We start from the raw sequence: 22,991 nt of genomic DNA, 5'->3' as shown, positions 1-22,991 counted from the left end.
TTCCTGATTTATGTGCCTCAGAATGGAGGTTATTATGGATAATTAAATATTTTCCACACAAAAATTGTTCAGTGCACTTTTTCTTGATTCTTGATATTTCGTCACTCCATGTCCCGATTTATATGACGTAGTATCTCATGTTTCACTGCCTATTTGTTTGTTGCAACTTTGCAGCACGAAAGTGGCATTGCCCGTGCTTGGTGCAGAAGCTGCATTGTTCGTATGTCTTTTGCGCGAGTGCTACGAGGAGTTGGCTAAAATTCATGTCATGCATTTCGGGGTATGTAGGTTTTGACTTAACGATGAAGTGATGTAATTAGAAGTAACACATTACCTACTGTTTCGAATCTACAAATGTAACAGTGTCGGCGAACAGCACTTCGGTTCTACTGTAAAGTCTTATAAAGGCACCATTGTCGATCGACGAAAGATGAGTTGTGTACATCAGACATTTCCTTATGGTGAGGCATGTAGATCAACTTTGAAAAGTGCTAATGTATACGTAGACATTTATGCCAGTTGCAACGTATTCAACCTGCTTCTTTGTCCCTTTAAATTACGATGAAGAATATATGGCGATTTTGGTGCCAGAAAATCAAGGAGAAATCTTCTTAAACCCTTAAAAGAAACACTTGATAATTTTAGCGACTACTTCGACATTTATTTCATATCACGTTACTCTCATTTAATTCACGTCAAATTTAATTTCTTACAATCTCGCTGAACACCATGTTAATGCAAAGCAGTATCTACACTGAAACACGTTAGTAAAAAGAAGAAGCGGGATTAAATTGCAAAGCCTTGTAAATATATATGTTCTCTTCTCCTTGTTTAGAATCTTCTGTACAACAGCCCAAGAATGACCATACTTCCAACAACTCCAGCAGCAATCTTCAAAGCGTGCTTGGATGCGACTGCAAATTAATAGCGATTTATCAATCTGGTACCGAAGATACTTTTATCCCAAAAAATCACTACTTGCCTGAACGTTCACATTGATCACCTTTATATCCAAATACACATCTGCATTAAAAATGCAGAATGTTACAAGTAACAGGACAATAACACAAAATCTTTTCAGTTCACTTCATAATTTTTTCTGAAATTTTTAACTATACACATTTATGATACGTTATTTTAACAAAAGCGTAACTAACAACAGGGCTACCATTATTGATCATTGGTTTCTGAGAATGAACTTCTAACATTTTTGTTTTGTGGAAGAATCATTTCTTACTATGCTATAGTACTAATTGGTTAATATAAGGGCTTATTTGATGACACACAAAGGTGAAGAGAGGGTATTCTTTTGTGTTTGATATTTTCCACCTGAACTTTGTATTAGTGTAATGAAAGCTTCGCTGCCAAATTGGAGTATTCGGTGTGTAAAAATACGTTTGTTTAAATTCAAACTCGTGAAAAACTTACCGACAGACAGGACTTCCTCCGGCTGTTTGACAACAGGTTCCCCCATTCAAACAGTAGTTGGGGTCAGTTTCGCATGTACCTATTTGAAGAGACAGATTGTGGTAAGGGGGTAATGTCTGTCCTACTTGCATGCCTGACATTAAAACAACGTTTTACCGATGCACGATTTTGCCGCATAATCATAGTTGTATCCAGCGCCACAGACGCACATAAAACCTTCTTTCACATCATAGCAAGTTGCTCCGTCTGAACAGATGTCGGCTGAGCAACCAATAGAACCTGAACAAATGCTGTAGCATGACCGACGGGGTAAAGATTAACAAATCTATCTGCTGTCATATAGGTTTATCACTGAAAATAAACATTTGTGGTTAGTGCCATACCCGACGTTTGGGCTGTGACTTGACCAGTTCCGTTTCTTTGCAGTCCCGTTACATCGTTTGTAACAACAATTACTGTGAACACGTAATTCGTAGCTTGGGTCAATCCAAGAACGGTCACTTTAACTGTGTTGCCGTTTGGAGGGGACGCTTGAACATGGACTGGAGTAACCCCAACCGTCATCACGTGATAGCTGGTGGCCCGTGCAACGGATGCAAAAGATATAATGAGGGATGTTTCCGTGACAGAAGATACCGTGAGCGGTGAGACGACAGGAGCTGAATTAACATTAAGAACGTATTAGACAATATTCACAACAAACTTGTTCAGAAACCGCAGGTAAAATTAGATAATTTGGCTAATTAAAAAAATGAAGCTCACTTGTTGATATGACCACGAGGTTGCTGAAGGGAGAGTAAGCCAATGTACTGGGGCCAACATTGACGAGGACTCTTACTTGACCGGAGCATATTTGGTTAGGTGTTAGGTCGTTGAATGTTACGGAGAGATCAGTCGTGATTACCTCAAATGTTTCCCCGGGACAAGTAACTGCAATAAATAACTTTGATACAAAAAACTATTTGAAACAGACCTGTTTAACAAATGCACAATAAAGTATTCAACTAATCTATTAATTCTTTTTGCCCTTAGCAATCTCTGTTCGTTTTGTAACAAAAATGGATAATAATAATCAATTTTAAATCTGTACAACAATATTGGATAGGAAAACTTTATGTTTTACTAGCTAACTTTAAGATATACTAGTTACCCTACGAAGATTCAAACTCACGTGTAACTTCGTATTCTAATGCGGCACTGACGCTGTCGTATTCAAACTTTGCTGACGTGGTGTTGATTCTTGTTGCACGGAAGAAATTTGGAATATCGGGCAAAGGATGAACTATAAAACATGATTTTAGGCGATAAGTAAATTGTTTTACGATTTTCTTTACAATTTATGCAAATCATTTGAGTCAATTTGACGCGAACAAACATCTTAAATTACACACATGGATTTAAAATTGCCATGTATTTAAACGATAGAAAAAACGTACTGGTAACAATATGTTGAAACACAACATCATCCAGATTAGACCCGTCTAATTCCGCAACAATGTACATGTGGGTTGGATCGTTAGTATTGAGCGTTCCAACACACGACGCAACAGTACTTCCATTCCTGTAGAAGCGTAAATAAGGCGCATGGACGAGAATAACAGTCTTTAAAGTAGCAATCGTTACCTGAAGGCAGTGATGTTTACGTCCAGTAAATCTAATGTAACATTTCCCAGTACAGCCTTTAGCGCCGCAGTCAACTCAGGCTCGTATCGATCGCGTAATTGACGGGAGCGGACTGATGTAATATCCTCCAGCTCAACACCATACGCTTCATTGAGCAAGTTTAACGAAAAAGCCACTTTTATTGCATCTGAAATCAAAAGTATGTAATGTCTAGATGGTAACAGTCTGGATTGTCTAGATTGTACGTCAGCTATTCCAACAGCCCAACTTACCTGTGGTCACAGCAACAAAGTTACTAAATTCTGATTTCCTGTAAACGTAGGATGAATTTTTTAGCTTCCGAACTCTTGTGCCCAACGAGTAATTCGTATTTGGTTTCAAGTTAGTGATTGTCGCGATGATCTCGGTGGTGATAATGCTTTGTTCATTTCCATCGGCTTCAATCACCAACACCTTTACAAAAACGTTTTCAAACGTTTTTTCGATTTGTTGTTTATCGTCAAGGTACCTCGTATTCTCCGTAGAAACGACGAGCGTCTGTAACGATTGTCAATGAATCTGTGGAAACTTGCAGTACGTTGGGAGGAACCGATAGAGGATTGACTGCGAAAATAAAATTTTTTTTTATTTGGGTTTATATACAAAAATGATTCCTGTTTTATATCGAGAAATCCTAGTTTGAATCCTATCTATGGAACCACAATAAGGAAGCAAATAAATTTTCTTACGTATACAATCAACTCCAGGAAAACATTGGCAGACATAAGAACCAATAGTGTTGATACAGAACGACTGTGGAGGGCAGATCTCCGTATTCGAACATTCATCAATATCGGTGCAAGTCTAATAAAACAATGACAATGAAATTCGACATCAATTTTATGATAAATGTTAAATTATTTTCTTTCGAAATCATTTCCATTTTCAGTGCGGATGACGGTTTGTACAGAGATGATAAATAACGGTAAACTATGTCAAGGGGTACATTTACGGCCGAGATAATGGAGTCAACGTGATGAACGCGTGATGGGCGCATGTACAGGGCGGCGCTTTGTGAGCATTATTGCATGACGTGACGTGAGGTTTGATCGGCGGGCTGCACGCAAAAATACGAAATTGTTTGAAAAGTTTTTGCGACGAACAAAGCATTGGCTTTGTGACTCATATTGAAATTTCCATGGAAGATCTTTCTGCTTAAGAATGTGCAAGTTCACGCAACGAAGTTCAATTTTTAAAGAAGGTTTTGAACCATCCCAACATAATCCGATACTATGAAAACTTTTTAGTTAACAAGGGATTAAGTGGTATTTGCGGCACTTGAACTAAGGCGGTATTTTGCACCAATGGGAATATGTGCGATTGTGCAGTTACTTCGCAAAGAGAATAACCGGGAATATACAGGAGCTTTTGCCATTCTACGCTGTCCATTCAGGACGGATCAAACCCTATGGACGCCATAAATATGAACTATAATAGTATGCCTTATCCAATCTGTCGCTCGAAAGTAAAATATGATTGTCATAAATGTACTATCAATTTTACGCAAAGTTGCCATGACCGTTTCACATGCGCATTACGCTGGTTGATAAGACAAAATGTGTGTTTACGCATCTATGAGTAAGTGCGTGGTTGCCGTTATAACATGTCACTATGCAAGGGTCTGTTTTTTTTAATGTGGTTATGTATGTGCAGCAATTAAAACGCAGCCATATTTGCTGAGAGCCTATCGAACATGCGTTTCTAAACAGTTAAGCATGGTCTTATCTTTACGAATATTTTTTCTGCAAAATCCTTTCGAATGTACTTGCGCAATACCAATTCAGGAAGATAAATAAAAATTGTTCCTAACTACGGTTCGCGCTCTTCCTAATACGAATATTGTGTAATACCGGGCCAGATTGCGCATTCGCAACAGCACTGAAAACGTATTTGTGGAAGAAAGGTAGATGTTCAAAAAAACTTACAACATTGGATGATATTTGATAGCCGTCAAAACACACACAACTGAAGCTCCCTTGAGAGTTAAGGCATTTTAATCCTGTTGGACAAGTGCTGTTGTCCTGACACTCATTGATGTCCTTGCATGTCTAAACAAAGCGTTTTAAAAATAACAAAAAAAAAGCCTTGTAGATGTGAAAACCTGGCCTATTTAACACAAGATCAGAGCGCATAACAACCGTAACCTTTTTCACGCCAGCCTAATGTCATTTTGAGAAGGTCGCATTTTCTTGCAACTTACTCTAAAAAACACTTACACCATCTGCAGTCATCTCATGTCCTGAATCGCACACACATTCAAAGCTTCCGTCAAAGTTCATGCAAGATGATCTGGTTGGGCATGTACCGACATTCAAACATTCGTCTATGTCTTCGCACGTCTATTAAAAGGAAGGCATATTAAAAGGAAGGCATCTTGAAACAAAGTAGTCACATAGATACATTAAAACCAGCAATTTAGTGCAAAGGACGTACATATGGTCAAACACATCTACATGAATTTGCTGGCCTTTGTTGAAACTCACCAAGTTTGTAGCTGTATGGAAACCTTGGGGGCAAGAGCAGTTGTAGCCACCAGGGAAGTTGAAACAACTCACACCCATCGGGCACGAAGTAATATTAAGGCATTCATCAATGTCTTCACATGTCTGCATTTGGTTCCACAGAATATTATATTTATTCACAGTATTATCAATAAACTTTTTTTGAAACTGAGACAAATAGTACATGTTTAAAATATTAGTTGGTAGCAATATCAGGCGAAAGTCTTATTGTATGTTTTGCTACTCACTCCGTTATCGACCACACGATGTCCTTCCAAACACGTACAGTTGTAGCCTCCAACAAAATTTGAACAAACTGCACCAGGTGGGCAGACATCTGTGTTAAGACATTCGTCCATGTCGAAGCACGTCTAGAGTAACAAACCGGTTAAAGTTATGATGATTCCGTAAACCTAACTTAAATATTTTTTATGTGGATTTTACGGATAGGATAAATTGCCACATTGCCAACTTACGCCGTTAGCATTCATTTCGAATCCCATAGGACACGCACACTCGAAGCTACCCTCAGTATTAAAGCAAGATAAACCTCCTGGACAAGTGATACCACCCATGCATTCGTCAGTATCTCTACATGTCTGCAACATATATTAAGATAAATGTAAACAAGTTTTTACGTTCGTTGAAAATATAGATTAGTTTTGTAATTTCCGATACACTTACGTCATTTGGTGCTATGTGGAAACCTGGTGCACACGTACACTGGTATCCGCCGTTGAAATTAGAACATAGCGAGGTGGACGGACAAATATCTTCAGTTAAGCATTCGTCAATATCGTTGCAAGTCTGCAAATAAACCATTAGTTTAACGAAAGAAAGAATGACAAATATTTTCTGTTTCTGATGGCGAAGTCTGTAATAGTGTTAACAACATGTGTTAGTAATCTGTGCGAAGCGAGTCAAAAGCCTTATTAGGAATGGTTTTCGTGTAGCATTTTGCTTTCCATTAAATTCCACTCACTCCATCAAATGCCATTTCATAACCAGCGAAACATGTGCAATTGTATCCTCCTTCCATTTCCACGCACAGTGAAGTGTTGTTGTCGCAAGTGTTCAAGTTGGAATCCGAACACTCTTCTACGTCAACGCAGGTACCCGATATTTCCTGAAATCCGGCTCTGTTTGAACAAAAGGTTGAGTTTTACTTGCGATATGATGGCCATGATTTGGTCAAATGTTTGCAATTCAATAAACGTATACCAATTTTTTCTTGTTATACGCAATTTGTTGTTGTTAAAAATTAAATTTTAGAAATGAAATCGTACAAACGAAGACGTACTTGCAAATGCAACTGAATAAAGGAGCTTCATTGACGCATATTTCTGTCTGATTATCGCAAGTGTGCAATCCTTGCTCGCACTCGTCCAAATCCACGCAAGAAGTCTCCTCCCCAGTGGCGTTTCTAATTGTACGATGGTAAGTTCAAGAAACAACAATGACAATTCAGAACAGCTACCTGATAAAATTTGGTAAACATAGACATACAAACGATCCTGGTACATCCTGACAACTGGTCGACCCGAGAGAACAGTTGTGAGCTGCAGTCGTGCATTCGTCGATGTTTTGACAATTCCCCGAAGTGTTGCTCGTAAACCCATTGTTGCACACACAACTTTATGACGAAATGCTTGTTATATTACCATATAAAAATACTATGTACCTCATGAATGTTCTTTATTTATTAAATTTACAAACTTTAATGAACATAGGGGGTTTCAAAAATATACCCAAATTTCAAAAACATAATTGAAGGAATTATCTCACCTGTAATTTCCAATCGTATTTACACAACGGGAGTGTCGGATCATAGTGCAAGGATCTCCGGTACATTCATCCACATCACGACATTGTGTTGTGTTCTCCAACACGTATCCGTCATTACAAGAACATATAAAGCCGTTGTAGATTGACTCGCACATATGTTCACATGGATTGGAATCGCACATATCAATATTTGTACAGTTTCGTCCGTCACCTTGCAGGGCCGTACAAATAAAACCTCACCGTTCAGTACGTTTGCGAACAGTTAACAGTTACACAAAGTCAAAATATTTTTTTTTCCTAATTTACAATTATTAAATAAATACGTCAGGTCCCCAACATAATCAGAAATGTTTTTTGAGGCCGACCACATGAGGGTTGTTCAAATTTTTAACGACGATGTGATTTACATTACCTGTTGTTCCTTCTGGACAATCCCCACAAGTTTCACCAACTCCTGGAGCTGGAACATCTGTACATGTGACGTTGGTGAAACAGGCTGATAAAAGGCAACCGTTTCTATCCTCAGAACAATTAGAACCGGTGTAAGCCTCAGTGCATTCGCAGTTAACCATCTTCAAAAATAAAAACACATTTTATATGTTTTGAAGCTATTGTACATTACATGGTATGATATTATTGTTATAAATTTGCACTTTTTTCTATAAAGGAACCTGATAGTTCTCGTTCCCCACGGCCGGATTGTCAAAGAGGCAAGTTGCGTTGTTTAAACAGTTGCACAGTTTCACGTTGATGACCATGACAGTTTCACCTCCAAGGGAATCGGTGGCGATCACAATTGAGGTCATGTTAGTGACGTTTGTAATCACGTGACGGTCTGATGGTGTCCACGTCATAACGCCGGTTACTAAAATTGGTTTGACGTACTGTGTTATGATACCCAAATTTTAAAAAATCTTTATTTTGATTTTTTTTTAAACTTTTATTAAGGATACAGGAAGGTTGAGATATTGGTCGGAATATACCTATTCCCAAATATAATTATATTTTTCAAATTAAGTACGAGTTGAGTTTGTATGATTAGTATCCTTGTTCTCATATTCAGTTACAGATATTTTCACTGATCTTATCTTGTCAAGGTACTTTTTATTTTCCACTTCTATATCAGACGATCGCTTGTAACCTTTTTGTCGATAACAATAGAAATCAGAATTAAATACTCTTACAATTTTCAATGAACATTCCACCGATCAAGTCATTTTCATCCAGACTAAATGTAACTTCATGTCCATCAGCATCGCTTGCTTCGACAGTGAAGGTGTTCAATGTGTTTATTCGGGCCAATAATGTGGTTTTGTTGTCCATCACAGCAATCATAGGTGACGGAGCGATAGTAATAACAGGTAAGGCATTGGCTTTAAAACAACAGAAAAGTATGTAGAATGTTTTTCCGGAAAATTGTAAAATATTTCTTAAAGTTGGTTGCGTTTTATCTTATTCGAAAAGTTTTACAAGTTCGCAACATAAGTTGGAGACATGATAAGACGAACCATTGGTTTCGGTTATTTCCGCGCTGCTCTCGGATTCTGCTTTGGTGTTTTCTCCGATTTCACTTCGGTTTGTCGTCAACACGTCGTAGAGACAAGTAGTAGAAAGTACATTGTTGGTTGTACAGTTCGCCCGAATCCCCTCAAAGTGAGATGATCCTCGTTGTTCGGCCACAAGATCTTCGAGGAACGGAGGTTCGGATGCTGATGTGGGATTGTGATCTTGGAATGTGTCGCCAGTTTCACCGGTGTAGTTAAAGAAGCTTTCACTTTCGTTAAATAACTTCCCTGCATAGAAGATACAGCGTTATGCAAACCGTAATAAGAGCTCAACAGCTTTTGTTACATTTCAAAGTTTTTATGGCTGTATAATTTACAAATAAGTAGTAGTTACATGTTTGCCCAAAAGAGAAAATGCTTCTTTCATTCAATGTGTTGTTTAAAATATCCTGATTTTCGGTTGGTTGCAGCGTCATCCAATCAAGGGTGGTTCCGTTTCTCATTAAGAAGTCGTTTTCTTGTATTCCATCCCAGTAACCTGCAAATAAATTGTGTGTTATGTGCTCCCCAGATCGATAATGATATGACTCACCCATCAGTCCCTGTGAATAGTTTTGCAGTGTAGCTGTGTCTCCTGTGAACTGCATGGTAAGGAGAAAGTTGGTGGATGTTATCGAAAGTGAATTCGACGAGGGAAATGTCGCGGTGTAAGTTCCGTTTGCGGCGGTTAAACTCACTTCTTCCACGAGTGTTTCAGCTAAAAAAGCGGTTATATTGCTCCAAATGTTATACGTTGAACTGAATCGCGCAACTTACTGTCTGTTATGTTTTCCACAACAGCGCCATTTACCTTTACGATCACTTCATCCCCAATTGCGCTCGAAAAGTCAACCTCAAACTGAACCTAAATATTTGTGAAGCGTTAACCAGCCGGTCAGAAAGTTAAGGATTTGCCAAAATGCTGTACAAAAACTGATTGTGATAACAAATTGCACAAAAGTATTAGTGTAAACAAAACAATTTGTATCATAGGATTGTCTACCGTTCCAGAAGTGTCGGTTACAAGGTCCTTTGCTGCAAAAGCGGTGAAAACAGTTGCGTCCGATTCGGTCATATCTTCTTTCTTGGCCTTCTTGGTGCGAGCTTGCAGGGAGAATACACCGGGAGCGTACAACATATGATATTCTCCCAATCCGTTAAAACTGTACGTAACCCCGTCGTTTGTTGTAATATGAGGATCGCCCCAAAAGAAAGCTTAGGGAGTGAAAAATATTGCCTTTTTCCTATTTTCTTTCCTGATAATAAGAGGACATAGAATATACTTACCAACCCTTCTGGGAATGTAACCGATACAAGTGGCTGGTTGTCGTTGAGCCTGATACAAACTGCAGAGGAATGGATCGTTGCTCTCAACGCAACACTGCCTTCGAGGAATGAGGTCGTTTTCTAATATGAGAATGTCGATGTGGTTTTGGAACATATTGCATGGGAGTTGTAATTTACTTTAGGGACACACAGTGATTGTGTTGAAATGTGAAAATTTTTGGTGATTATTTGAAATATTGGAGTGAATTGAAACTCACCCAACGAGCGGTTGTATTGGGCTTCAAATAACTCTCTGCTTCTCGTGGAAACCCAAGACCAACGTGGGTTTCGTTCAAATATTGGAATCTGACTGCGCTCGTATCGACTAGCAAACGGGCCTGATATGAGTGGAGCTTGACTCCACCACCCCCAAAGCCGTGAAAATGAAGTGCCACGAAGTGCGTAGCAACACCTTGGGCCCGTATTGACACGAGGTTGGTAGCAGTTGTACAAACCGACTGCAAAACAAATGGTACATTATATTATATAGATATTACTTCCTGTTGTGCATGTGTATGTCAAAACTTGGGATGTTGGGTTAAATTAATAGACGTAGCTTAGCCTTTTAGTTTTTCACACAAACACAATGGTAATATTAGAAAATGTAGTTATAATTGTATGATATAGTTGATGGTAAACTTGAAAAAGCAATTTGAAAAAAGTTTGAACCAATGTAATTGTATTCCTGATCGTTCTTTACTCCTTTTGGAGTCTCAGGAATATAATATATTGATTCGTAAAGACAGTTTCGCCGGTCACCGACCTGTAGAGGCTGATTCCTATAGTCATTTTTGACATTTTCTCTACCAATGTAGTATGTATGCAAATAACATAACCAATAAAAATAGCAGAAAAACATCTCACCATCTTCATATCCCCATTCCTCGAAACTTGCTGTTCGAAAATAATCGGGTAAGTATCTGTCGCGGAGAGAGTTCACGTAGAGCTCCACGTCCACAGACCATGTGAACCTTCTGTCAATTCGCGCCTGAAGACTATTGCACGGACAGGGCTCTTCTTCCGGTTTCCATGGATCTCTTACGTCTCGCAAAGCCCACTTTCGACATCCTCTCCTTGCTGCTGCTTCGTTGTCACGGCCTTGTGCAACTTGATAATAATACTGGCCTGTTGGGCCACCTATAACGAAAATGTTTTCCATTTATTACCTTGACGACATATTGTCGAAGCACAATTATTTCTTCTTCACCTAATTTCATTTTTATGGTCTGTAAACTTAAATCAAATTATGCAAAACATGCGCCATGAGCAGAAAAAAATATTGCAGCTATGTGAATGCCCACAGAAATAGCGAACCTGCTGTTTGATTGCGGTGGTCAGGCCTGTAATCTCCCTGTGTTTCAATGTATTCGTGACCCAGGGCAAACCTGTACCCAATTAATGCCCGGTTTCCCCAATGATATCTCTTCCGTGTATCCCACAACATGGCGTCTTCCTTGTAGTTGTAGATAAGGTAGGTGTCGGTCCCATCGCTCGCTATGATCGCTTGGAATGTACTAGGCTGAAATATACAAATATTATCCTGTGAATAGGGCAAACATCATTTGTTGCTCTTTGGAATGAATTTGCATTAACACTATGTATACATGTATGAATTGTTTTTGTTCCAAGGTATGTCATATCAACAACGTGTGTTACAAGAAATATATCAGTAAAATCCTGCCAATAAAATGGTGAATGTCATTTAGCATTTGCAGCCCAATGGAATTAGCCTTCACTTACATAATTGCGGTTGTAGAACTCGTTGTACATCACAACCTCACTCCACGTAGCTTTCAACACAAACAGTGGTTCAAAGTCGTCCCTCTGAAAATGCGTGTTGATGCGACTTGCAACCTCATTTACCACAGTCACACTCCTATTCGTCAAAGTGACTGTTCCTTGGTCATAAACCTGCACAATGTTTAACGTTCTTAGGTTTACACAACAAGAAGTGTTTTAATATTTAACCCAGCTGGGTTTTCGTTTCTTTTTAGTGCAAAAGTAATCAGTTTACCCAATGGTTGTATTTGAAATAAAAAAAATACCTGATAATAAACACGTCCATTGTTGTTTTTACTCGGATGAAAGTCGTCCCAGAAAGGAGCAATAATTTCGATATCGTAAATACCGAATCCATTGTATGGTGGACGGTAAAGATATTTGACAAACCAAGAATCAATACCAAGAGATATCAAACCATTTGATGTGACATGCATAGCTCTGAACCTCTTGAAGCGGAAAGGAATGTTGAAGAACGACCTTAACACAATGTTTTGTTGTAATAAAATAACAAAATGTACCGACGTTCTACCTAATCGTTGGCGAAGCCACGTCGTCTCCGACTTTTAACAACTCGTCGCCTTCGTCCGGCCCATACGGAAGTAGTCTAATAAAGTAGCACTTTTTCCTTCCATTTCCTCTGCAATATAATGATATATAGACAAAGGAGATTTAAAGATTACTTTGTCAAGCAAACCTGTATCCGTCGTTACAAATGCAGTTATAGGAACCCAACGTATTTTCGCAGTGGGAATTTTCGTCGCAATCAAACGTATTGAGTTGACACTCGTTTGCGTCATCTTGGCAGTTTGTTCCTTAATCAACCAAAAAACAAAACTAACATGGCAATCACACCAGTAAACAATCTTTTTTCGGTTGTGCAGATCAGGAAAAAAACATTTTGTCCTCACAATTATTTTACTTGCAACTGTGCTGGATGCACACCTCAACTATAAAGCTAAAATACAATTGCACAAATGGTTTCTTTGTTTAACCTTGATAGTTGGCTGGACAATTGCACCTATAACCTCCAAACGTATCGACGCAGGTTCCGCCATTTTCACAAGGTTCATTTAAGCAGGGAGTTGTGTAATGCTCACATCTGGAACCGAAAAAATTTTCACGACAATCGCAAGAAAATCTTCCTTGAAGAGAAAGACACGTTCCATTGTTATTGCATGGTTCCTGGTCGCAGATGTTTGAGCCTAAATAATACGTTATTCGGACATGTACGCTGACTTGAACTAAAATGGATGGAAGGTGTTTAAGGTAGATCAATTTTCTTGCTTGTGATATGATTTTTAGTGTTGCAGCACTAAAAAGGTGAAGCAAACTACTGACCTACACACTGGTCTCCAAATAGTTGTAAGCCACTTGGGCATCGACAAGTGTATGATCCACCTCTGTTTGAACATGTCGAGTTTACTGGGCATGGTGAAGGTATGTCTTGGCATTCGTTTACGTCCAAACAAAGATTGGGCAGGATTGGATGAGCTGCGTAGCCGCTGTTACATACGCATTCCGTCCTTGATGATGAAAAGGCGATGCAGTGGCCGTTTGTACACGATAGAGTACAGAATTTGGCTGCACAACAAGTTTTTTGTTAGCTTTAACGGTAGAATATCACTTAAATGGGAACTACGTTTCGCCTGCATTGTGTATTTATAGCAACGTAACATACTTGTAGTTACTATAAGAGTTATCGACGCTTCCAGCAGGCCATCGTTTAAAACCGAAACGACTAGTTCGTAAGTAACTTCGGGACTTAGGCCAGTTATCAACAAGAATTCCACGTCAAAGGCTGTAATCGTCCAAAACTGACTAAGTCCCATAATATCAATGGAGTACGTGCGTGTAGCCATACTGACGTTCAATCTGATTATGTTCAAATAAATAACCGAACTTCCGGGAAACGCTTCCACTGCAAAAAGAGAAAAATTTCGTTATGATTATTTGTCTAACTTCCACTGATTTTTCATTGATGATTTATTCTTGGTTGCAAATGTAAAAAAAGCAAAATTTTAGTCACCTTTTGTGGAAACGATTTCTTTTTCTCCCAAACCTAAGAAAAGTATACATGTACAAATAATCAAACAATTTCTTTTAATGTGTTAATGACACTTTCTAATATATTGCAAATTTGTATACAATCCGATGTCCAGGTCATTGTGGTTTAAAAATTTTTTACAGTTGCTTGAACATTTGTAATAGTGAATAATTGGTTTTAGAGACGCACCATTTTCAGATACACTGTTCAACATCATCAGCATTGTAGTCTCCAGTTCATCAAGCGTAATTACGCGTACTGGGTAGCTAGACAGAAAGTTATACAGTTAGCACTGCACTAAACAACATTAGCACATGACTGAAGATTTATCACGATCAGTAACTGGAGAATTCTACATTGCTTTCCAGTCTGAGTAGGGAAAGTTAATTCTCAGTTTAAAAATTTTAAGGAACCGAAAATTTGCGCACAAAATATAAAATTAAGTTCGTTTACATATTTCAGCCAAAACTCCTTCATTGTAATATCTAAATTTGTCGACACTTCTATTTCGCCACCATTATTTCTGAAGAAACATACGTGGAAAGCAGGACGTGCCCTAACAAGCTGTTTTGAGCATCTCCTGAAAGAGTGGCAATGTTGTTATGGTCTCTATAATAATAATATCCATTTGACGAGGAAACCTCAAAATCCAAATCAGTTGAATTCTGAAAATTGAAATTTATTCAAGTTTAGATTACATATTCAATGTAATGTAAATTTCATGGTGAAATATTTTGTTAAAAACATATGTCAAGACGCGTTTCAAGACAAAAATATCGCGCCTTTACCTGTGAGACTACAAAAAAGACCTCACAAATGCTTGGGGTATACATGTCGTAAACTTGATTTCCTTTAAAGTTGAGCACAAAAGCCCCATTTGACACAGAGCCCGAAAATTCATCCGCAATCCTTCCGTAATAGTAATAGTACCCTAGTCTTGATAACACCTGGTGATCTCAAAACATGTAAATTTAAATGCTTACAGTAAGAATAAGATTTGTAACCTCAATAGAATAGTTCCCGTTTGTGGGAGCATTCCGACCAATATAAAGGAATGAGGCAAAAGGATGAAGAGCCAACGTTGTAAATGAAAAGTCTTTTCCACTTAAAACACAAAACTTGTTCTCAAGCGATAAGTACTATTATTTTTATCGTCATAACACTTAATCGCCTCTGACGGTTACGTGCGATTTCTATGACAGATCTTATAGTCAAGCGAGAGAATGTATGTGTGGCAATCACGCGAAGTATTGTTGTGTCAAGGGCCCAATGTTTTTAACAGTTTTAATAAATACATCCTACTAGTTAGAAGCAGGTCCCACGGGTCCAAAGGAAAATTACTGTTAAAAAACATACTCTTATGAAATATATAGTAGTTCTTATACATACTAGTAAGTTTTGTTGTATTCGGCAGAAGCGCTTTCTCCATTTCCGTTAAACCTCACCTTTGCACAAAACAACCAAAAAACATTAAAATTTGAGCAGCTTACTTGCAGTTACTATACGTACAATATTTCCTTCATCGTACATATTAATTCCTCCGTCAACAATGGAATTAATCGGATACGACCGATCATCATAAACATATTGATAGGAATTTGCGACGTGCCCTGTTAAGTTGAGCGTCTCTATTCCCACCCGCAAACATTCTGCCACTTCGACAACTAGAATTTCAACACATTTATTACACATATTGCCATGTGTACGACAACTAACAAATTACCTTCGGGATTCGGTGGTGGTATTGGATCTATTGCACCTACAAAAAAACACAAACATGAATATCTTTAAACATCATGTAGAATGCATATTTGCGTTTCTCATCTCTATTAATCAAAAATAATATTTTGATAGGTTGATATCTAAAGCAAAACTTAAAACTTACAAACAGAACTTCCATGATTGGGTGAAAAATATACCGAAAAGCGAATGAATACACGAAACATTAAGATTAGAAATGCTTATCCGATTGCATTTAAAAAACTTACCGTTGACAATAGCTTGCAATACATCACGCATTGTATTTTCTAGTTGGAGCTGCGTAATTTCTCGACCACGGTCCCAACTTAAAGCACATGAAATTACTTTGGCAGGTTTATTTAAAAATACTATATACTTTAAGACAGTTATTCCAAACCGAATTGCCGTGAACCCCCTTTTTTGTAACAAAACGCAATTGTAGATTTCAGGTTATCTCCATGCACTTGATATTGAAATTTTATTATATTTGTGGTAATATTTCAATACGGACGTTCTTTGGTCCTCAAAGGGCGCCAAGAAGTCTCTGCGTATTTTGTGAGGTGTCATGAGCCAAAAAATATTGGGAAGCACTGCCTTAAAGCACCAATATAGAGCACCAACCGAACAGTATGTGTAAAGCATTGTTTGTTATTATCAATCAATTAATGCTTTCCTACTTAATGCAATTAATGCGTCACAACGATTTGGCCTTGTTTCAGCCTTGCTCCATGCGCTCGTCCCATGATAGTAACTTACGTGGAAAGCAGAATATGACCGAAGAAAGTGTTTGATTCGTTTGTGGTAAGGACAGCGACATCGCTTCGGTAGTAATAATATCCTGTTTGAAATGTCAAACTGCTACCGCTCTGATTCTGAAAAAACGATGAAAATCGGTTGTCTTCTGATTCATGGCAATGCGGTAAAAATGTACAAAACTGTGTATTTAATACCACGCTTTTTAATCCTGTCGTTTATATTTCACTACGATATCTAATTTGTGATCATTTAGCTTGTATTATTAAGTTTAAGGAAACATTACATTGAAATAAGAAATAACATACATTGGAAACATGGAAGAAGACATTGCAAATACTTGGGGCAAACCCGTTAAAGAATTGTCTTCCTCGAAAGTATAATGCATGGTCATCAATAAAAACTGACCCAAAGAAGGTCATTTCCCGTTGATAACTGCCGACGATTGACCACACCTATAATTTTGTCAAAAAAGTTTTATGTCGGCTTTAGGGTTTTGCCTCAGTAGTTTATGATACACAACTTAATTAACAACTTGAAAATGATGAATAATACAAAACATCAACGTTTCTCGAGGGAAGTTTTTGTAAGATTGGACACCTTACCTGAATGGTGTAATTCCTAAGTGATTGGTCACTTCCGTTAATGTACATAAGTGCTAAAAATGGATGAGTGGCGCGGGTTGAAAACAAATAGCCGGAACCGCTGGAAGATTCGACAAATTTCAAGATAGCGTAACAAAAAATTAAAGGATATACATACAAAATTCGTACAAAACATAAATATCACAAAATTACAAAAATACAACAACGTTAGTTGTCCTTTAAGGCATAAAAACCTGTATGTTTTGTTGTATTCAACAAGACCACCATCTCCGTTTGCATCATAGATTACCTATGGACAAAATAGCATAAAACTATAAGCAGCAATTTGTGAAATAATGTGTAAAGTTTATTACCAAGTTTCCATCATTGTACATGTTATCGCCTCCATCCGTTATCATATTGATTGGTTGGGCGTAATCATCGTAAAGATAGCGGTGGTAATCCGGCAGATGTCTTATCACATTTAAAGATTCAATGCTATCCAAAGCACCCGTCATAACTTGAAAAAAACACTCCATGGCATAAGTGTGCCTTTTTACTTAATTTTTTTCACGCACATGGCAGTATCCAAACAAAATCACAAAACACCTACCTTCTGTGTTTGGTGGCTGTGCGTCAGCAACACGTTCTAAAAACATGCATGAAATAATTGTCATTTATATGCCAGTATACCATACCAACGTTTGCAGGCTGCTGTTATTGCTAAATTTGTTTTAGTTCGCACCAACTTTTCCCATACCAACGAACAAAACACAAACACACAAACAAATAAAATAAAAGCTGTTGAAAAAATGCCAGGTTTGATATAGTCAAAGAAAAGCCAAATTTACTAAACCAAATTTGCACCACGTTGTCCCAAATTGTCAAAAAAATTTTAGCGGCCCAGCAATGGCCCTATCTTCTTTTGTTTAAGCTGACCTACTTTAAAAGTTAGGGGCATGTTAAAGTTACCCAATTGTAGACCTTTAACCCCTTAAGCACTTTAAATCCGGACCAATGTTTATTAGTAACAAACAGTCGGATTGGAAACTGATTGTGTTTTAAAATATAACCATAGGCCCTTATTAAAATAATTGGCATTGAAAAACCAAAATTTCCAAAATAATTCATGCATGTATTCATTGCTTACCGTTTGTTATGGCATTGAGTATAGCTAACGTTGTCGACTCGACCTGAAGTTGCGTGATGGTGCGACTTGGCGTTATTCTAAAATTTTGTGTAGGTTAAAATTTTAATATCAATGATTTGAAACAACACTTGTGCTCCATTTAATAAAGCTAAAAAATATGTTTGCCTTTCAAACTACACAAACGTTGCATTTAACTAATTATGAATAATAAGGTGTTACATTATAATTAGCAAATGGAACTTACGTCGACAGCAAAACGTAACCCAACACGGCAAACGTTGTGTTTCCATTAAGGTTTGCTTTATTTTGTCTATAATTATTACTATGGTATTGTTCTGTGAAAGTGAACTCTGGTTCAGTTTCGTTCTGTAAATAAATCACGTTGATATAACGGAAATTTTCGTAAAATTTATTTTTTTTAAATGGAAACAATTTTAAATGGCTTAGCGTAATGAAGAAATGTTTGATGATATCTATTTTGACGATAGTGAAAGTAGAGGTCATTTAATACTTCCATGATTAGTTAGTAAAAACTTACGCGTCGAGATATACAGAAGAAAACTTTGCACACGGACTGGTAGTATCGGCGTTGAGAATATTGGACGACTTCAAATCTTGACAAGTAGTTGTTGTTTGATACCGACCCAGAGAAAGTGCTTCTTATTCCGTAGCTTAATAACCGCGACCACACCTTGTTGATCAGACACAATTTTAGTTCTACCAGACATTAAAACTTTGGCGCTAACTATATACCTTCATACAGTTTAAACCAGTGTTTCTCAAACTTTTTTTCTGTACCGCCCCCAAACACCTTAGTCATTTAACGACGACAACCAGAACAGACAAAAAACACAACGAATTTATTTGTTGCTTGTCAATTAATGCGATGGGTGAGGTTGGTGCAATAACACCAATTTCTCAATGTCAGGTTTCATGTCGGACAAAAACAGTCGCAAGTCTCCTCAACTGTCGATATCAAGACGAATTCTGTTTTCTAAAAGAGTGGTTAATGCGCTGAACGCACGTTCCACCAAGTAAGAGCTAAGATAGTTACGGAAAGGCACTCTCGTACCATCTGGAATGCGGTCGCATACCACAAGTGGTAAACGTACCACCGGTTGGCAAACACTGACTCAGGCTATAAGAGAAAATTTGCCATGTCACCAAGCGCCCCCCAATCGCCCATTCAGTCTCCAGCGCCCCTATACGATTGCCAACGCCCCTAGGGGGGCGCTGGCGCCTACTTTGGGAACCACTGGTCTAAACATTGACATGACAATTATACTTAATTTTGTAGCCTTCGTACAAAGCTATTAACAGAGAAAACGTTACCGCAACGCTTTTACAACTTTGAATCTAAAACATCGTTTACCTCGATGCTGTACGTTGTGTTTTTACTATAAGTGGTGTTGGTGTACATAATAGAGACAAAGGGATGAATTGGCAGCGTTGAAAACGCGAAGTCAGAACCACTGAAAAAGTGAAAACATTCACAAACAAGGTTACAAATGAATTGAAAGGTACTAATTGTTTTAAAAACTGTGCAACTTAATTCATCATGCTGCTTAGTATAGCATGCAGGCGCTGACCTGTACGTCCGGTTGTATTCAGCGACACCACCAATGTCATTTGCATGGAAATAAACCTTTACAAAAATGTTATTTAGGTTTCTATATAAGTGTAACAAAAAAGTGTTCCTACGTAGTTTCCGTCGTTAAACATATTTCCTCCTCTAGATATTCTATTTATGGGAGGATCCAAATCGTCATATGTATAATTGTGGAAATCCACAATGTTCTTCGTTAAATCGGCCGATCTGATGTTTTCCAAAACTTCTTCCATCTCTAGAGCGACTAGAAAAAATAATCAAACATACACAGTTGTTGCAGAATTGAACTTGCGTGCAAAAGATACAAATCTCACTAAAGTTATTTAGTTCTTAAAAATTCATGTGTTTAAGCTTTACTCACTGCGTGGGTCGGTTGGTTGTGGCGTGGGAAGAGCTTCTGCAACAAACGAAAATATTTACACTGGGTGTGTGCAACCGAAATTATGGAATGCGAAGGTTGTCGTTTTTAAAAACTGTGCGACCCGATAACCAAAAGAAGATTTATTTATTTGAAAAAACTACAGCTGTATATTGTTTTCAAGATGCGCGCAAGTGCATTTATTATGTAAACATGTTGCAGTATACCCTACTTTTAAAATTGTTGTTTTAGTCCCAGTATTTTCAAGTCGCATTTCATTGAACATAGATTCACTGTTGCGACATATAGTTGCGACTATTTAGTCGAGGGTTTTTCGAAGTTACTACGTTATATACTTTTTTACTAGAACTGCCGAGTCGCGGAACGGCACCGCATTTGCAATCGATCCGAACAGAAATAAAAACACTTCACGCACGCAGCTTTGAAATCAGGTTGTCCAATCAAAAAGCTATGCAGAGTTCTTCATTAACTTACGTGGTCCTCGCATTTGTTATTTAGTTTTTTGTGCATTTATCTGCCACACTTTGGTAGGCCGGTCAGTGGTTGTAATTAATATTTATTTCACTAAAACATGGTTCTACATGAATGAGGAAATATCTTTATCCGTAATTGGAGAAGACCAGAAAAATTCGGTTTATTTAAAACAAAATTTTCGACATGATTACATGTTAATTGCGATCTCTATGCAACTTTATGCACAGCTTTAGGCAACGAATTTGGTACTCACCGCCTGTTGCCGCATTTAGTAAGATTCTCATTGTACCTTCGACTTGTTGGTTTGTCACAACGTACCATTGACTGAAAAAGAAATATGCATTTGTTACATTGAAATATGATGAAAATTAAAAAATCTGGTCTGCCTTATTTATTTATTTTGGTGCAAAATTTTTTCCAATAATAGCTTCACAAATGCTAGAATGATGCTTTTTTGCGCTAAAAAAACGTCCATATCTATAATTCTTAGTTGCTTACGTAGAGATTAGGGTGTAACCAAACACAAGATATGTTGCATTTCCACTTATTTTTCCTATGGTTTGACTTCGTCTGCTGTCCCACCACAAACTTTGATGCGTAAATGTAAACTCGAAGGTACTTTCATTCTGTTAAAAGCTAAGTTATCGGAAAAAAAAGATAACGTTTTTCTGATTAGAGATTACGCTGCACAGCGTAAAACAACCACTTCGTTTATAAACAACGTATGGTATTTGGTTGCAACATCCTAATTGTTTCATAACATGTTATGACATGCGTTTTTGCACTGAGAGAGAGTGCATTCATTTATAAGTTACAAATTCACCTGTCTTGAAATGTAGAAAAAGACCTTACATATGGTTTGGTAATTGTAACTATAAGAGATGTAACTTTGCCGATAATTTACTGCCCGGTATGATAACACGTATTCTCCGCTGGATATCACTCCGCCAAAGGTGCTAGTTGTCCAGGAATATTGTAATCGTGACCAAACCTGAAACAATGTGTTCTTTAATTAGTTTTTGCTTGGTTATAGTAAGTAAAAAAGCCTGTTGATCAAACAATACGTTGCCTAAAAGACTTGTAATGAACTTGTGGTAGTACCACAAATATTTCATACAAAATACTTAACAACGGAATCAAATTCAACCTCGATTGTCCAAGTCCTGTTTTTAGGTAGAGTTGTGTTTGTGTACAAAATCGCAGTGAATGGATAAGTTGCTAATGTTGTGAACGTGTAGTCAGATCCACTAAACAATATAACATAACATTCGTACAGCATGTGTTAATTTCACATTACACATTAACAACATTTTTACTGACTTGTATGTTCGGTTGTATTCAGCAAATCCCCCAGTTCCATTTGCCAAAATATAAACCTGTTTTTTGGAATTCAAACCAATGAGAATTGGGCATGTGAAAAGCAGTTAAAATCCTTACGCGGTTTCCATCGTTAAACATGTTGTTTCCTCCATTAGCGATTGACCTCATCGGTTGATTGGTGTCATCATATTCGTAATGATTAAAGTCCACCATGTGACTCGTTAAGTCAGAACGAGCAATGCGGTTCAAAAGAGATTCACTTTCGCAAAAAACTAAAATATGAAAAGGAAAAAATGCAGTAATGTAGAACGTGACAAACTTATTAACTCATTGAAATAATACATATCCCGTATACAAAAAACACTTACTACGTGGTTCCAAGGATCGTCCAGGTAAAGCTAAAAAGTATAAGATACATCGTTAGATATATTTGTGGTATTTTCGCAGAAATCTGTCATGTGAAGCTTAGCTTGTACGATAACCGTACAAACTTTGATATAAAATTCATGCATAAAATACAGCAGAAGCCATCAAGTCAAACAAACGTAAGTGAAACGAACAACTTGAATAATGACAAGAAGTCCATATCTGTTTTCGATCACTTAACGCGCTAGCTGGGTCAGGTTCATTGGTCAACGCTAGCATCATTATACATAATACACTGTTTTAAACAAATGGAAATCCGCACCCTTTTCCATTACAGTGTCCAAAATATCTTGCAAAGTCGCCTCAACTTGATCCGTTGTCACCACATGCCCAGGATACGATCTAGTAAAAACAAGAAAGGTGTTTCATGGAAATTGCTCTAAAGTCGTATAGCATAAGAACATTTACAAAGTCCAGTCTAAGAATGTTGACTGTTGTTTATCCATGTCTTTCTTATTGTTATCACTATTTGTTGAAAAGAGAA

General features: G+C 37.6%; 1 protein-coding gene across 1 annotated transcript in view; it reads right to left on the bottom strand.

The window, feature by feature from the left end:
- Positions 1-639: 639 nt before the first annotated feature.
- Positions 640-22,991, bottom strand: part of LOC145917441 (uncharacterized) — a 39,311-nt gene continuing 16,959 nt past the window's right edge. The window contains exons 43-113 of the mRNA XM_083002947.1: positions 22,770-22,849; positions 22,450-22,479; positions 22,199-22,353; positions 22,082-22,137; positions 21,909-22,008; positions 21,585-21,752; positions 21,260-21,387; positions 21,015-21,085; positions 20,270-20,305; positions 20,001-20,152; positions 19,889-19,944; positions 19,672-19,771; positions 18,838-18,990; positions 18,544-18,665; positions 18,300-18,376; positions 17,763-17,798; positions 17,524-17,669; positions 17,404-17,459; positions 17,171-17,270; positions 16,874-17,020; positions 16,569-16,684; positions 16,061-16,137; positions 15,796-15,831; positions 15,582-15,736; positions 15,462-15,517; positions 15,077-15,176; positions 14,861-15,019; positions 14,610-14,737; positions 14,262-14,338; positions 14,055-14,087; positions 13,707-13,946; positions 13,367-13,609; positions 13,021-13,230; positions 12,723-12,840; positions 12,558-12,665; positions 12,292-12,505; positions 11,987-12,157; positions 11,561-11,765; positions 11,111-11,383; positions 10,465-10,704; positions 10,208-10,327; positions 9,924-10,135; positions 9,698-9,785; positions 9,474-9,638; positions 9,276-9,419; positions 8,885-9,169; positions 8,561-8,749; positions 8,048-8,241; positions 7,789-7,948; positions 7,377-7,587; positions 7,069-7,224; positions 6,892-7,014; positions 6,574-6,730; positions 6,276-6,398; positions 6,068-6,190; positions 5,840-5,962; positions 5,574-5,696; positions 5,307-5,429; positions 5,016-5,138; positions 3,780-3,894; positions 3,560-3,654; positions 3,324-3,504; positions 3,052-3,238; positions 2,865-2,989; positions 2,600-2,710; positions 2,191-2,358; positions 1,812-2,087; positions 1,585-1,707; positions 1,429-1,507; positions 983-1,023; positions 640-914 (exon numbers count right to left, since the gene is read on the bottom strand). Of these exons, the coding sequence (XP_082859073.1) occupies positions 832-914; positions 983-1,023; positions 1,429-1,507; positions 1,585-1,707; positions 1,812-2,087; positions 2,191-2,358; positions 2,600-2,710; positions 2,865-2,989; positions 3,052-3,238; positions 3,324-3,504; positions 3,560-3,654; positions 3,780-3,894; positions 5,016-5,138; positions 5,307-5,429; positions 5,574-5,696; positions 5,840-5,962; positions 6,068-6,190; positions 6,276-6,398; positions 6,574-6,730; positions 6,892-7,014; positions 7,069-7,224; positions 7,377-7,587; positions 7,789-7,948; positions 8,048-8,241; positions 8,561-8,749; positions 8,885-9,169; positions 9,276-9,419; positions 9,474-9,638; positions 9,698-9,785; positions 9,924-10,135; positions 10,208-10,327; positions 10,465-10,704; positions 11,111-11,383; positions 11,561-11,765; positions 11,987-12,157; positions 12,292-12,505; positions 12,558-12,665; positions 12,723-12,840; positions 13,021-13,230; positions 13,367-13,609; positions 13,707-13,946; positions 14,055-14,087; positions 14,262-14,338; positions 14,610-14,737; positions 14,861-15,019; positions 15,077-15,176; positions 15,462-15,517; positions 15,582-15,736; positions 15,796-15,831; positions 16,061-16,137; positions 16,569-16,684; positions 16,874-17,020; positions 17,171-17,270; positions 17,404-17,459; positions 17,524-17,669; positions 17,763-17,798; positions 18,300-18,376; positions 18,544-18,665; positions 18,838-18,990; positions 19,672-19,771; positions 19,889-19,944; positions 20,001-20,152; positions 20,270-20,305; positions 21,015-21,085; positions 21,260-21,387; positions 21,585-21,752; positions 21,909-22,008; positions 22,082-22,137; positions 22,199-22,353; positions 22,450-22,479; positions 22,770-22,849 (9,454 nt within the window). The 3' untranslated portion in view covers positions 640-831. The remainder of the gene's footprint in view (positions 915-982; positions 1,024-1,428; positions 1,508-1,584; positions 1,708-1,811; positions 2,088-2,190; positions 2,359-2,599; positions 2,711-2,864; positions 2,990-3,051; positions 3,239-3,323; positions 3,505-3,559; positions 3,655-3,779; positions 3,895-5,015; positions 5,139-5,306; positions 5,430-5,573; positions 5,697-5,839; positions 5,963-6,067; positions 6,191-6,275; positions 6,399-6,573; positions 6,731-6,891; positions 7,015-7,068; positions 7,225-7,376; positions 7,588-7,788; positions 7,949-8,047; positions 8,242-8,560; positions 8,750-8,884; positions 9,170-9,275; positions 9,420-9,473; positions 9,639-9,697; positions 9,786-9,923; positions 10,136-10,207; positions 10,328-10,464; positions 10,705-11,110; positions 11,384-11,560; positions 11,766-11,986; positions 12,158-12,291; positions 12,506-12,557; positions 12,666-12,722; positions 12,841-13,020; positions 13,231-13,366; positions 13,610-13,706; positions 13,947-14,054; positions 14,088-14,261; positions 14,339-14,609; positions 14,738-14,860; positions 15,020-15,076; positions 15,177-15,461; positions 15,518-15,581; positions 15,737-15,795; positions 15,832-16,060; positions 16,138-16,568; positions 16,685-16,873; positions 17,021-17,170; positions 17,271-17,403; positions 17,460-17,523; positions 17,670-17,762; positions 17,799-18,299; positions 18,377-18,543; positions 18,666-18,837; positions 18,991-19,671; positions 19,772-19,888; positions 19,945-20,000; positions 20,153-20,269; positions 20,306-21,014; positions 21,086-21,259; positions 21,388-21,584; positions 21,753-21,908; positions 22,009-22,081; positions 22,138-22,198; positions 22,354-22,449; positions 22,480-22,769; positions 22,850-22,991) is intronic.

This window comes from Ascidia mentula, chromosome 1, assembly GCF_947561715.1.
Source record: "Ascidia mentula chromosome 1, kaAscMent1.1, whole genome shotgun sequence".
Classification (NCBI taxonomy): Eukaryota; Metazoa; Chordata; class Ascidiacea; order Phlebobranchia; family Ascidiidae; genus Ascidia; species Ascidia mentula.
Note: the sequence above shows the minus strand (reverse complement) of the source record. Positions and strands in the feature narration are given on the sequence as shown.